The following is a 14,566-nucleotide window of genomic DNA, read 5'->3' on the forward strand; positions in this document are numbered from 1 at the left end:
GGTTACATGGGTAAAGTTGGGTAAAGTCGTACTGTACTTCCTTGCATGTCACAAGATTAAATGTCAAAAAGCGTATGACTACAACCAGGGAACTTCACTCTGTTTGCTTAATTCCTTGAAGCTCAGGAGACCTTCATATAAATGCACAACAGAGACAAACACTGTCATTTTTTTTTAATAAAAGCTTTCTCTCAAACTGAAAAACATCCATCAGTGCCCCCGCTCCCTCCCTCCGCTCCCTCCGCTCCCCGTGTCCCTGTGGCGCAGAATCTCATTAAAGGCAACACATTTCTATCATGACACAGCAGTTAAAGGCATGCAGCTTTAGTATTTCAGTCCCAGCAGCAGTTGTTTTTATTGAAGGGTTATATTATGTAATGCCTTTGAGACACAAAATATGGCTTGGAGACGAATAGGATAGTATGTTAGAGAGCGTGAGGGGAGGAAACACAAACAGCCAGATGTGATGAAAGTTAAATCAGTGTGTGTACCTTTAAGCTTATATTAGTGTATGATCAGTCATTATTGGTCAAATTATTATAATAATAGCTTTATCAATGTATCACATTTGGTATGACAAAGATTGGGAATTGTATTACTTAACAGACATCTCTATTTCAGTACAGTTAAAATTCTTGCTCTGTCCAATATACGATTTTTGGCAGTGGCAGTGCCTCCTTTCTAAACAAAACCAGCGTACAAATGACAAAAAATCATAGTATTTTGATTTCAAGCCGTGAAGCTGTAGTCTTTATTCTCGCATTTCACCCCCAAAATAATAATGCCTTCAGAATCCTATGACCTTGAGCATATTTTAGTGTTGAGTTTAAGTGTCCTGGATGCAAAACGTTGTATGAGACAATAATATAAGAGAAATACACACTCTCAAATACACACGCTCAGCACTGAGATCACTTCTGGGGCATTACACACTAACATACATTTTCTTGACACTTATACTAACCCTTCACTTGACCGCTGACCCAACAATCAGCTTCCTCACAATAGAGGACATGCTTCCTGTCGCCGTAGGACAAGACGTCCCAAATTAACTGGTGTTCAGCCTGGAATGTGTCCCCACATGTAAGCAAAACCAGACACACTCACACACTCACACACACACACACACACACACACACACACACACACACACACACACACACACACACACACACACTCTAACATACACACATCTCATCATCAAAAAACCCTCCAGTGGTTTTCTTCACATGTCTGCCTTTGTGTCTGCTCCATCACCTCCAAACAGCCCAAAGGAAACACACACACAAATACACACACACAAATACACGCACACAAATACACACACACACACACACACACACACACACACACACACACACACACACACACACACACACACACACACACACACACACACACTCACACATTTGATGCCTCCAAAGTCCCCCCAGGACAGCTTCTCATCTAACACCAAGACACCACGGCCGACCGACCCCGTCACACACACACACACTCACACATGCACACACATACACACACATCCTCTGAGGCAGCCACGAGGTCATGAGGTCGCAACTCGACAAGCAGAGGTGATGATGGGCACTTTTCTTCTAGCTACAGTGTGTGTGTGCGTGTGTGTTTGTTTGTATCATTGTCTGCAGCATTTTATGCTTCTGGAGCAAAAAGCATCATCTTGAGAAAGAAGATATTCTCTCTGAATGAACTGAATCAACAAAAGACACCTTACTGTGCTAGCAGCACCAAGAGCTCTTCTCACCTGCATTTACTGCTGCTAGAAAGTTGTCCCAAGGCACTTCATCTAAGTAGTGACAGTGACGTATGTTTTGAAATGCTCTGTGTGCTTCATATAAGCTTTCATTTTATGGCATTTCATAAAGTAAAATTAAAAAACAACTGACAGACATCATATCGTAGTGTTCGCAGCAGCTGTAGAACGAGTGTGGTTAGATTCTCCTCCGACATTATCGACAATGGCGATGACAGAAGACCCGCCCCCTCTCGATTCTGATTGGTCAGTGATCAAGACACGCTACATGACGAACTTGGTGGTGTTCCAAAAATTAAATGTATTTTGATCAGAGAGCGCTGACAGCACAGCAACAAAAAACAGCTGATGTTGAGGGTGTTTGTGCGCTGAGGACGCCGAGAGATGAAAACGATGAACTGCATTTGGTTTGGATAAAATAAAGACACTGCCAGCGTTAGTGGACACAGCTCTTTAGTCTGCCAGGCAGCTACAATCATTCTGGAGGCAGATTTACTGGCTGTTTGAGTGACTCATTGATGCTTTCTCAGAGATGTGCAGTAAAAGAACAGAGGGTGTTACTTACGTTATTTCATTTACGGAACAATGAATAGTGAGCAGGTTGTTTTAGTTTAATTAGAGCTCTGGTGGTGTGAGCAGAGGGGTCTGGTCTTACCCTGAAGGGGTTAACCCAGTCCACCATAGCAGCATCTGGAGCAAAGGTTTACTCTAGAGCCTTCTCATATGAGCTACCATAGAAATTATCACTCACATTTAAATGAACTTTTCAGCATCAGTCCTTAAACGCTGTTGAAAAGTTCATTCAGTGTTTACTTCACGTGCCATCTCCAGTTTTATAGATTCTTCTGTTGAAGCCCACAGTCTTGTGGGTCTCTAACCTCTCCTCTCTGCTGATTTGTCTCTTTTCCTGATTCCCACCATAAAAAACTGAAGACAAAGCAACCGGATTGATGTGATTACAGTTTGTCTGCTTGAGACTGGGATTAGAGCTGTATTCATATGGCAACAGTGTGGGATCCAGAAATAACAGACTGTTGCTATGGAGGGTTGACCAATCAGAATCAAGTATTTCACACAGCTGTGTAATAAATATATATATTTACCCATCTGTGAAACTTTTGATCTGAGCTTAAGTCTGTATTGATATTTACATTTTCATACTATATTTAAAATATAGGTTTGTACACATTCTTTCACTCCACTTGTCTCCGAGCTGTCCTGAAGTTTCTGTTGGTCCTCTGAAAGGCAAATTTAACTACGCAGCACAATTTAGACACTCACATCCCTCCCTGCTGATGAAGGCCCCCTGTGGTCCTTCTGGTATCCCCTTCCACACGGCGATGGGTTTGGGGTATCCTGGGTCGGCTGTGCGTTTCTCCTCGTTGTAACGCCAGTACTGGTCTCCTTTGAAGAAGTAGGTTTTTCCCATCGGCTCCCAGCGCAGCGCCGTGTCGATGCCGTCTTTGGGGAGGCAGCTGCCCAACTCCACTAGACTGTGAGGGTATCCGGGCTCAGCTGTGACCTCCTTAAACACCCAGTACTTATCTCCTGCAGGGGGAGGAAGAAAGGAAGAGTCAGCAACTTTACAGAAGTATACTTTTATGAAATCAAGCTTTTTTACCCATCTGAACTTTTGATTGGCTACTTTTTATTCAGGATAGGTAGGTCTCATGAATATACATACTATGCATTAGCTTTGAAAAGAAATCAGTTGTAGGAAAAATGTCAACATATGAGGATGCAGGACTTTTTTGTAAGGTCAAAATGTAACAGTTTATGTCAGTACCTGCATACCGTTGTGCAAAACTCCACTTGAAAACAATGCAATATATTGATTTGGGATTAAGAGGTAGTCTAATAAAATTGCAGAAAGGGTTTTATCTGCTCTTGACAGAAAAACGTATGAAAGAAAGACATGAAAACCAAGATTAATCAGTACCACATGCAAGAAGGACAGATGATGGTTTTCAATACATCCTCTCCTGTTGAGAATATTCAGTTCATCATAGTTCCTTCACATTAAAAGGAAAATTAAAGGTGGCTGGAAGCATATCTGCTGTTTAACACTCATTCAAAATTTCTGAATTAAGTCTTGTTGTTCTCAAAAGCAACTAGTGGTCTAGACCGTACTCTATGGTCTATTATTAACAAAGGCCCAACATCAAGACAGGATGAGATCCAGTCCCATCTTACAGACAGGACTCAGTCTGATCTCATTTTAATCCACCATGAGCAGATCACCTTGCAGTATTTAGCTATTTAGCAAACTTCCATTAATATGCAGAAACCTTGAGCAGAACCAGACTCATGTTAGACACACATCTGCTGAGACCGTGTTGGGGTCAACACAACACAACGTTTTTACTAACAGTATAAAAATCAGTTAAAATTCACAGTTGGTGCTTTCTGCCACACTGAGGACTAAACAGCTCCTCTGCAGCTTTGTTAAACATGCAGTTATGATTCAGGAGACAGCTGCAGCAAAACTAAAGAGAGATTTTAAAAAGCTGTGGTTTAATGAGAGAACTGCTCTTTAACTACTATTTCACCAGGCTCTATTAAATGAGCATGACTTGACAACAATTGTTTCAAATATCTATTATCCGAGTTATAAACATATGGGAACAATGGATACAAAGAGAGCTTAATATAAAATTCTCATTTCTTCCTGTTCAGACATTAATAGCTTCCCTCCGGGCGGTTTAAGCCGCCTGACTCAGCTGTACGTTTTTAAATGAACAACTCGTATTACTGTGAAGAACCTGAAGATGTGTGTGACCTTTAGCAGAAGCTTTTATCATTATAATACCTCATGTAGCAGATGAGTACATACATCTCCACTGTGAGCCCCGGCTGTCTTTACAACCTCAAGACACCGAGCTGAGCAGAAAAAAAACATCATGAAGGAGATTTTTATTTCAGGTCTTAGGATTTATTTAAAAATAATAATAAGTGGGTTGAAATGGAAACACAAAAACACCTTAATACTGTGAGGTTATATTTTATATCCAACTGAATATTTACAAGAATGAGCCATGTGTAGTTTAAAAACCTTTACCTCATTACCCAGCTTTCGTCCTCTGTGGGACTAGTTTTCTGGGACAGCACCTTTTTTAGCCGGGCTTTACTGAAGGTATCTCATCATTTCATGTAAATTATTTTCACCTTACCACATTTTTTTCTTCATATTTTATAGCCTTTTATATTAACCCATCTATTTAAACTAATTTAGCAGCATTTTTATCTTCATGTCATAAGTGTTTGCACTGTGAAAACTCTCTGTGAAGATCTTTAAAGCGAGGAACTACACTTCTCCCTTCTTCCATCCACATTATAAGATGAGTGGAGGATTTTTAAAGGCCCTGGAAACGTAAATGTGATATTTAAAATTCACATAGAATATCAAAATTTAATGTGTAATCAAGCTTCAACAAAAATCTGAGTGAAAATAAACATCCACAACTATGAAAAAACTTGGTTCAAAAACAGCTTATTTTCAGTTCAGATTATTTCTCAGGACTGTGTGGGCGTGGCCTAACTCTTTGATTGACCTCTCAAGAGAGAGTTCACAGCCTACATGTTTGAGCCGTCTGACTCTGAATCTAAAGACGTAAAAACTCCAGAATCTTAAAATTATTCATTTCAAATCTCTGAGTGCTGAGTTACAAAATACTTCAGAATCAGGACTTATATCTATTATTAGTTTTATCACTCCGTAGTCTCCGGGGCGTTAGGACCATGGGACGGCCGGAGCAGCTGAGGCTGAAGTGTAGAATGTGCATGCAGAGGAGTTCTGCTCCGGGTGTCAGACAGAGCTGTTTGTCTAAACTCTGAGCTGTTTGGGGAAAGTTGGTGGACCGGTTCTGGGGAAAGTTAGTGGACCGGTCTTGAGGGAAATGACCCGGGCATGTGTGGGACTACTTTAGCCACTCGGCCGCTGCTCAACTTAGAGCTATACAGACAGATTACAGACAGATTACAGGCAGTACGGGATTAGCAAACAAGCTAACAGATAAGACAACACTGAGGGGAGCTGGCTGAGACGTCAGGAGACGGTCGGAGCAGGAGCAGAGTAGTTTTGTTGATCATGTGTGCACGAGACTCAGAAATATCATGGATGAGAAGCTGTAACTGCATCAGTTTTGGCATTTGTACTTGAAAAAGTGCTTTTGGATGGTTTTCTCAGCCTGAGTGTTTCGCGTGACACACTACCATAATCCAAGGTATGGTTTTGCAAACACTACACACTTGTTTTCAGATAAGGCCTACTCAATATGTACGTTGTTACAGTAAAGCTACAGTGCATCTTGGATTAGGAATTCAAGGTTGTGGTGGGCTTTGTGATAGCCTAGCATAACATGTTGAATCATGCTAATTACACACGGCAAGATAATCAACAGATTTTGGGTCAGATTCCTCCCTCCTGATGAAAGTCAGCTAAAGTTTCATTTTCCGATGTTTCTTAAATGTATCCTATTGGGTTTTCTTGAGGTGTGATGGACATTAGGAATGATTTTACTACCCCTGAAATGGTAAATAATTTACCCATCATATCCCATTGTATGGGGGGAACCCTGAGGACAGCCGAGCATGCACTCCGTGGATTGTCATGTGGAACCGAACGATAGCCAACCCAGCCATGCTGGCTGTTTGGTCTTACAGCTGGGCCTGGTTTAATAAGTAGTGTTTTAAGCTGCAGGCCGTTTTACATCTTTAACATCATCAACACTTTTTAGAAACCGAAAATTTTACATGAAAACTGTCAGCCTGTATCTGCAGATGGAGAAGACTATTACCTGCAAACAACAACAACAACAACACACAGCGGCGAACACTGTACACGTTCTGTTCACACATCCTGCTGTGCTTGGCCAAATTTGTGCAAAAAGCAACCGCATATGTCTGTGGGTGTGTGCATGTGTGTGTATGTGTTTGTTTGTTTGTGTGTGTGTGTGTGTGTGTGTGTGTGTGTGTGTGTGTGTGTGTGTATGTTAGAGTGTGTGTGTGTGTGTGTGCCACAGTTAGGTAGAGCTGTGTCATTGTGTGTCCACATTTTTGTGTGTGTGTGTGAGAGTGAGAGTGAAAGTGCCGGCAGCTGAGAGAGCAAAGCTATTAATATCTGCTCCTGGCTGGCTGAGATAGCAGGACACTCCGTCAGAAGATGCCTCTGTGTGTGTGTGTGTGTGTGTGTGTGTGTGTGTGTGTGTGTGTGTGTGTGTGTGTGTGTGTGTGTGTGTGTGTGTGTGTGTGAGTGAGCTACAGAGAAAGTGAGTGAGAGGGGGGTATGAGTGAGGTTTCATACATAGACTGAAATTCTATTACTTTAGGCTGGGTGCTCCCCGCTGCCTTGCCATTCTCTATTTCACACTTTATTAAATATATTTCCACGAGCAGGAGGAGGGGGAGGGGCATGTCGAGAGCAGGACACAGTCTAATAACACCAGAGCAGATGGTGGACGCAGATTTGAGGTTACTCCGCTGCAGATAGTGAGCAAAATCGACTGATTTTTTTTTTTGCAGCTCTGCAAGAAAAACTCCAGCTCAGCCAAACTGACGTGCTCGTTCTTGTTAAAAGAAATCAAACCAACACACACGTTCAAAACTTAAAGATCAAACATGCAATGACCCGTTTCTTTATTGCATGTTAAATAAGTTATGACTAATTAACCCCAGTAAACTCTGTCAGAGCGCTGCAGCCGCCTGACAGACAGAAACATAATTTACACTACATAGAAAGTTAGCTAATTAGAGCTGCAAGAGAGCAAGAGAGCACAGAGTCAAATGAAACAACTGGTGAAGTAAGGTGACACTACACTTTCTAACAATGTGCTCCTTATCAACATGTAGTCATGGTAAAAGTGCAAAGCTAGTTTCTAGCTCTTAACACCTTCCTCCAGCCATCTGTTAGCAAGTTTGATGTCATTGTTATGCAACTTAAATGACAAAAAGAGCAAAAAACTAGAGCATGTTTTGAACCTGTGTGTCATTCTCAGTGTTACTCGGTTTTGTATTTCCCAACATAGACATGTGATAGCTGTGACACATCAAACTTTGATAGCAGGGAAAAAAAAACTGAACTTAGTCTAAATTTGAATTATTTTCCTTGTACCTTTGAAGAAGACAAATTTTCCGTCAGACCTCTCGTAGGCGGCGTCGATGCGAGGAGGCAGACCCTTCCAAAACTGATCGATCTGCATGGGATAACCCTCCTGCACCTTGTTGTTCCTCAGACGCCAAAACCACCGATCCTGCAGCACAAAGAGACGCACGTTCAACATTCAATGTCACATTAATACCCCAGCAACTTTCCAATACTGTGCTTTTATTAAATCAAAGTAGGCATGGTTTGTAAAATTATTACAGAATGGTTATGTTTACTCAAAAACTGGTGATTTTTAGGTTTAACCAAGCTTCAGTTTGACGTGCAGAGTGAAGTTCGAGGAGAATCTGGAAAATATAACACCAAACATTGTCCTGAGTCATCTTTCATTTGTTAACTTCTTCCCACTCTACTTGTTAGACTGTTTGTGAAAAGCACAAGTGCAGTTTTAGCAGCTGGCATTACGCACACCTGTATCCATTAATAGGAGCAGTATCACTCATCTATAATTCATATAGCTGCAAGCTATCATCTGCAGTGATACCTCAATTATCATAATTAAATACCACAAGGACAACGATTGGTTTAGTTTACAACATAGCCCCACTTAGGACTGTCTCATCCACTGTGTCAGATAGAAAAATGTCTGTGCACTGTCATTAGTAGAGGTAGAGATGTTACACAGACACACATTCAATAAAGAATTCCGTCTGGTGAACATTTCTTTTTGCTTTTAAAACCAAATATTAGTTTAAAATCACCTCTCATAGAGCCTGTGACGCACATTGCTGCCCCTTGTGGCTGTTGGAGTAATAACAACCACTAATAAAGCAGTTGTCTTCAAGGGTCAAGAAGCAGGGGCATCGGTTGGCCTAGCCTTCATCACCGACATGGGGTACCACAACCCCAGCTTTCAGTGTTTATGGTGGCTGAGCTTTACTGCTCTACCAGTACATAACAGGATTACAAACTCCACGTGGTGAAAACAGCTGCTACTACAAAGACCTAAAGTTTGTCAAACTTAACGAAAATGGTCACACAGGAAGACAATTTAATGTCAATGAGGAAAAGCAAACAACAGAATATAGTAATTAAGTGTGTTTTGAATTAGTTTAATGGGAAATACATGTATATAGAGTTTAAATAACTTGTGCACATGTCAACGCTGCATTATCAGTGCAACTTATTGCAGTTAGAGTTTCATATTGACAACTTTTTTTTACTTTGCTTAGCTTGTGAGGTTAGTTGGTCTGAATGAATATCTGTGAAGACAACATTACTTGCAAAGGCAACTCAAAGGTGGGCCTGTTTTGTGTCCTTGTAGATCGGTCAAGCTAAAAGGCTCTCACAGCGCATCAAAAGAAAGACAACAAAGACAAAACCAAACCTTGTTTGTTGCTGTCAATTGTATTTAAATCAAACTTATATAAAATAAACAGAAGTCTTTTATTTTGTGAACTCTCATCATGATAATTTTCATTGATATATATATTTGGTCTTGGTCTTGACGCTTTCTCAATCCCTAAATGTCTTGGTATTGTCTTGGTCTCGGTCATGTCTTGGTGTAAGTTTTTAAAAATAAATCAGTTAACGTGTTATTTTAGTGTCTCTCCTCTCCTTGGTCATGACATTTATCAGAGATGTTCAGAAACCATATTTGACAAAAAGTCCTCAAGTGTGCGCACAAACTGGTCCATTCTGCACATGAGGGCCTGATTTAGTGCCCCACCTCTTGGACCAGACGTGGATAAAAGAAGAAGAGTTGTGAAACAAAGATGAAAACAATGAGTAAGAGGAGAAGTAATAAGACGTAAGAACGACCGACACAGAGCGGAGGAGACAAACGGAACGAAAAGGACAAAGATAGAGATGAGAAAGTGGGGTGATGCAAGACAAGTGGAGGAAGTAAAAAGGGGAGCAGAGACAAGAAGAGAGGAAGGAAGAAAGAAGACGAAGGCGAGCATCAATCTTAGCTCATTATCATTTGGCTTCGGTGAATCTAGGACACAGCCAAGCACAGTCCCCACTGAGTGCTACACACACACACACACACACACACACACACACACACACACACACACACACACACACACACACACACACAGCTGCACACACACATTGCATTTCGTGATCCAGCATCATCCATTGGCCGCTAATGCTTTTCTGTTTGAACCCCGACTGAAAAAAAGAAAAGAAAATCAATGCTTCATATCCAGAGAGAGGAACCATGAGCGTTTCTCACCGAGGAAACATCCCATAATGAGCGTCTCTTTTCAAACACCCACTTGCTCTCAGCACTCTTTATGTCTAAATATCCCCCCGTCCTAGAGTCAGATGAAAAAAGAACAGACTTGTTTTTCTGGTCGATGATGATGATGCAGTTTTGAAGTTTAGAAAAGCTTTTGTGTTTCTTTGAAGGCTATAAACTCTCTCAGTGTGAAATCTAACATATTACAGCACCCTCCCTCCCTCCCTGAGATGAATTATTGGGAAAATAAAACTAATGGCTCTTGTGATTTCATATTTGTTTCTGGCAGACAGTCGGCAGTAAAGACGCAGCTCTCTGTTGTGTATTATTTTAATGAAGCCACAGCATAAAGTGTGAAACTCAGGATTGTCTGAAGCTGTAACACACTTCTCTCAGGAAGGTGCTGTCAATCAAATAAAAGTCGCTGTTGAGTGTGTCTTTGAGTTTTGATCACAGTCTGAGCCATCCTTTTGGCTTGAAGCAGCATTTCTCTCCATTAAGTCCACTCCTGATACACTTCTTTCAGCTATAAAGTGAACTATATATGCCCTTAGATAAACGCCTTCATGCGATTATCCTTGGACTACTTCCGACTGAGTTGAGACTTTAAAAAATGAACATCAATTCTTTACTAACTGGATTGTAACAGCCTGGAGAGCATCGAGACACCTAGATTGGGACATTGGTTTGAAAGTCTTTACACCTGCGTAGCCATAGAACATCAGACTAATGCCACTAAAAGAAAGTATAGAGCTGTTCTATGAAACGGGAACAATTTATTGCTTACCTATTTGTCTTAATACTTGAGAATATGATTCTACTGTATAAAGTAGGCCTTTCAACATTAACACATTAATGCAATTACAGTCTAGAAGTAATGCATTATTTCATCTTATTTCATTATCACATGCTATTTTGTCTCTTTTGGCACAATGCAGTAAAGCCACTGCAGTGTCTTCCTACTTCCTGCAGATGCCATGTTGGAAAATAATGATGCTACTGTCCTTTTGAATGGCACACTTCACTTTAACGGCCAAATTCCACCAGGTCTGTGTCCGGTCAGTCTCCAATCCGTCACAGCATCGGATCTGATAGGTTTTTATTCTAATCAATGTGTTAACTTCCACTGGCTCCGCTCCGTTGCTCTCTGATCCAGTGTGCCGGAGTCCTCTGGATCAGAATCACAGGACTTCTATTATTGCCGGATGCCGGAGCACAACGTATCAATCTCAACAGGGCAGATTGAGCAGGACAGGAAGTCAGGCACCAAAACAAAATTAAAACATCCGGTTAAAGCTGGGGTTGGTAGTCAGATTTAGATACACTTTTTGTTATACTGGTTAAAATGATCTTTATGTTCCGATGGCATCAATACATAATGTGTTCTTAAAAAAGAGCAAAAAAAAGCTACTATCTACAGCCAGAGTAAACCTGGGAAAACACCAACCAATCACTGTTTTTGGGTCCCAGAATTTTAAACCAATCAAATCCCGTTCTGTCGTTCTGCCCGACTCCTGTGCGTACATTTCCCCAGTGTGCACTCCGAGTCCCCGTCCCCTGCCTCTGCTTCCCCTAACTCTACTGACTGCCCCTCTCGCTCGACTTCGGGCCTGTCCCCTCTGACCAGATCAGTGTTGCCAACTTAGCAACTTTGTCGCTATTTTTAGCAAGTTTACCGAACCCTCTAGCGACTCTTTTTCAAAAAAGCGACTAGCGACAAATCTAGCGACTTTCTCTGGTGTTACTGGAGACTTTTGGAGACTCTGAAATGAAAGCATGTATCGTTCTAAATCAGCAGCGGGTGCTGCAGTGGCCCTCTCCCCTGTCCCAAAGCACTCACAGATGTGCAGCAGTCTCTCGTACCTGCAGTCAGAGCAGAGATGTTAACCCCTCCGTTTCCGAAATGCAAATGAATCGCTCAGGTACGAAGACACAGCTGGCTGATCCATTTAGATAGTTAATGTAGACTGTATACAACAAATTTTTCGAAAATTATATTGTTGAAAAATATTTTACTTAGATTTTTTAGGGTCCTACGTGTATTTATAAACATATTTTGGGTGTTTTTAACCTCTTTATGTCTCTCCCTCGACGTTACAAGTCTCTCTGACAGCGTTTATTACAATTCAGGTTATGCAAATTAGGCGATGACGTCATTTAGCGACTTCTAGCGACTTTTAGGACAGCCAATAGCTACTTTCCTCATTGAGGAGTTGGCAACACTGGACCAGATGAGGTGCTTTGCTCAGGACTGTAGTCCAGATCAGAGTCTAAAAAGCTCTCACCACGGGCGCTCTGACAAGCAAAAGAATGAATGACATTTAGTAAGTCCTACAGAAAATGTAGATGAATTGTAGCGTCTGTCCGGACGCTGTAGTGATGACGAGCCGATTCGTGAACATGTTGATTTTTAATAACCGGTCACTGTCGACCGTGATCACGCCAATCAACAAAGCAACAATCAATGTTTGAATGAATGAAAAACTTCTGCTTGTCTCTCCTCTCCAGCTCGCACACTCTCTAACACCCCCGCCCCCTTCCTGATGCCTTCACTAACTGTCAACACTGTAGGAATTAAGAGCATCTACACTGAACACTTTTAACAAACAGTAGATGTTACAATTTTATATGCATTATAACTTTTCTCCTGGTATCGTGTCACCAGTACAACTGGATAATGCTAGCATGACAGTTGTGAGTACTAACAGCAGCCATGTTTGTTTGTGTTTTTAACTTTCACTATGATAATGTTTTGGTAAGGACCGGTTTTGAATCAGTCACGATCATATGTCAGTGGCGCTCGTGCATGTGAGCAGGGGCGTCGTTTTAGAGGAGCTCTGAGGGGAGGGGGGGAAGGGTTAGATGGAGTCATGAAGACATGCTAAATTCAAATTCATGCTAGTTTTCCGAGACTACCAACCCCAGCTTTAATTTTCAGAATAAAACACTCAGTGTTATCACCAAATCGTATCTCACTTAACTACAACAACAAACCGCCATGATGAGCGGAGCCAGGCCTGAAGTCAACAGGTCAGAAGTTTTCAGAGGACCATAAAGACAACATGGATGAGGAGAGGAGGAGCATCCTTGATTCAGTAATTACAGCAGGAAAACCACAGTCTCGTACTCCAGCTGTCCTGCTCCGTACTTCGTTCTGAAAACGCAAATGGTGGGTGATGGCGGACGAGAGAGCATGGAGCCGGACAGCAGCGGATCTTAGACGGACCAGACAGGGAACTGGTGGAAGTCCTGGGTTACATCTCCCAGACGGCTCAGTTGAGAGTCATAGTTTCAGAGCACACTGGTGCAGCAGGACAGCCTTTATTTGAATTATAAATCTAAATGTTGTGATCATAAAGTGCATTTCATTGCATTTATATGATTCCTAAATCTGCTTTACATTGATAATATCACAATCTAAAAAAAAATCATTTGACAGCTCTGGTATAAAGACAGAATAAACAACTTAGCAGAACTGCCACATAAGAATCACATGCTATACTCTGTATTTCTTATTTTCTGTTTTTGTTTTAGTTACTTTTGTGTATTTGTTGTTTTGTTTGTTTCTATTGCATGTGTGTGTAAACCTTCAAATAAAACCTGAGCCAAAAATAAATGAATCTACCTACGTATATCTTGTTTTGGCTGAGTGCGCCTGGAACAGCTGCTCATTTCTCTCAGGGTTGACTTCAGAATCGGAATCGGGTTTATTGCCAAGAAAGTGTGCGCGTGTGAGGAAATTAATCTTGGTGTTTTGGTGCAAAAACAATAAACACAAGAGCAGAATAGTAAACATATATTCTTAAGATAAAAATACATAACATAATATCAACCTATGATAATACTGTGCAAAAATTATGTAGAAAAAATGAAACTGTATGTGAGCAGGCAGGTGCTGGATGATGAGAGACTGTGTGTGGTGTAAAAGACTGAAGGTTGATCATCTTTTTGTGAACACTACTGTTTCTACTGATTTTTTTAAAAAGAAACTTAAGAAAAATTCTTTAATATTTGCAGTTTATTCTGTGATTTTGGCTCATTTCTTGTCAGTATTGTTTTGGTTATTTTTTAAGGGGATATTTTGTGAAGCACTTTTTGATTAAATCATCTCAAAATTCAACTTACTAACTACTTAATTGAATAAAAAGTATGTATAAAGCACCATTTCAGAAACGGCTTTAAAGGTGAAACAACAGAATCGCAAGCAATATGATATAAAAACATGGTAACAATGTATAAGAAATTTAAATGATAATAAAAAAGAGGTGATGTAGGAAGAAAAGAAAAGAGGATAACAGACAAAGGTCAAACTTTTTTCAAGAGGAGACTTAAATAATGTGATCCTCATCAAGTCTGAAAATCTCCTGAACACAAACGAGTCAGGTTTGCATCTTAGATTTCATTTACAGAGAAACTTTCTGCTGCAACTGGAGAAGGTAGCTGCAATAAT

At 40.9% G+C, this 14,566-nt stretch overlaps 1 protein-coding gene across 1 annotated transcript in view; it reads right to left on the reverse strand.

Moving 5' to 3' along the window:
- The window catches only part of mmp24 (matrix metallopeptidase 24), an 81,821-nt gene that overhangs the window by 2,360 nt on the left and 64,895 nt on the right, over nucleotides 1–14,566 (reverse strand). The window contains 2 exon segments of the mRNA XM_034705150.1: nucleotides 3,050–3,316; nucleotides 7,878–8,016. Coding sequence (XP_034561041.1) covers nucleotides 3,050–3,316; nucleotides 7,878–8,016 — 406 coding nt within the window.

Source organism: Notolabrus celidotus, chromosome 1 (assembly GCF_009762535.1).
Source record: "Notolabrus celidotus isolate fNotCel1 chromosome 1, fNotCel1.pri, whole genome shotgun sequence".
NCBI classification, from domain to species: Eukaryota; Metazoa; Chordata; class Actinopteri; order Labriformes; family Labridae; genus Notolabrus; species Notolabrus celidotus.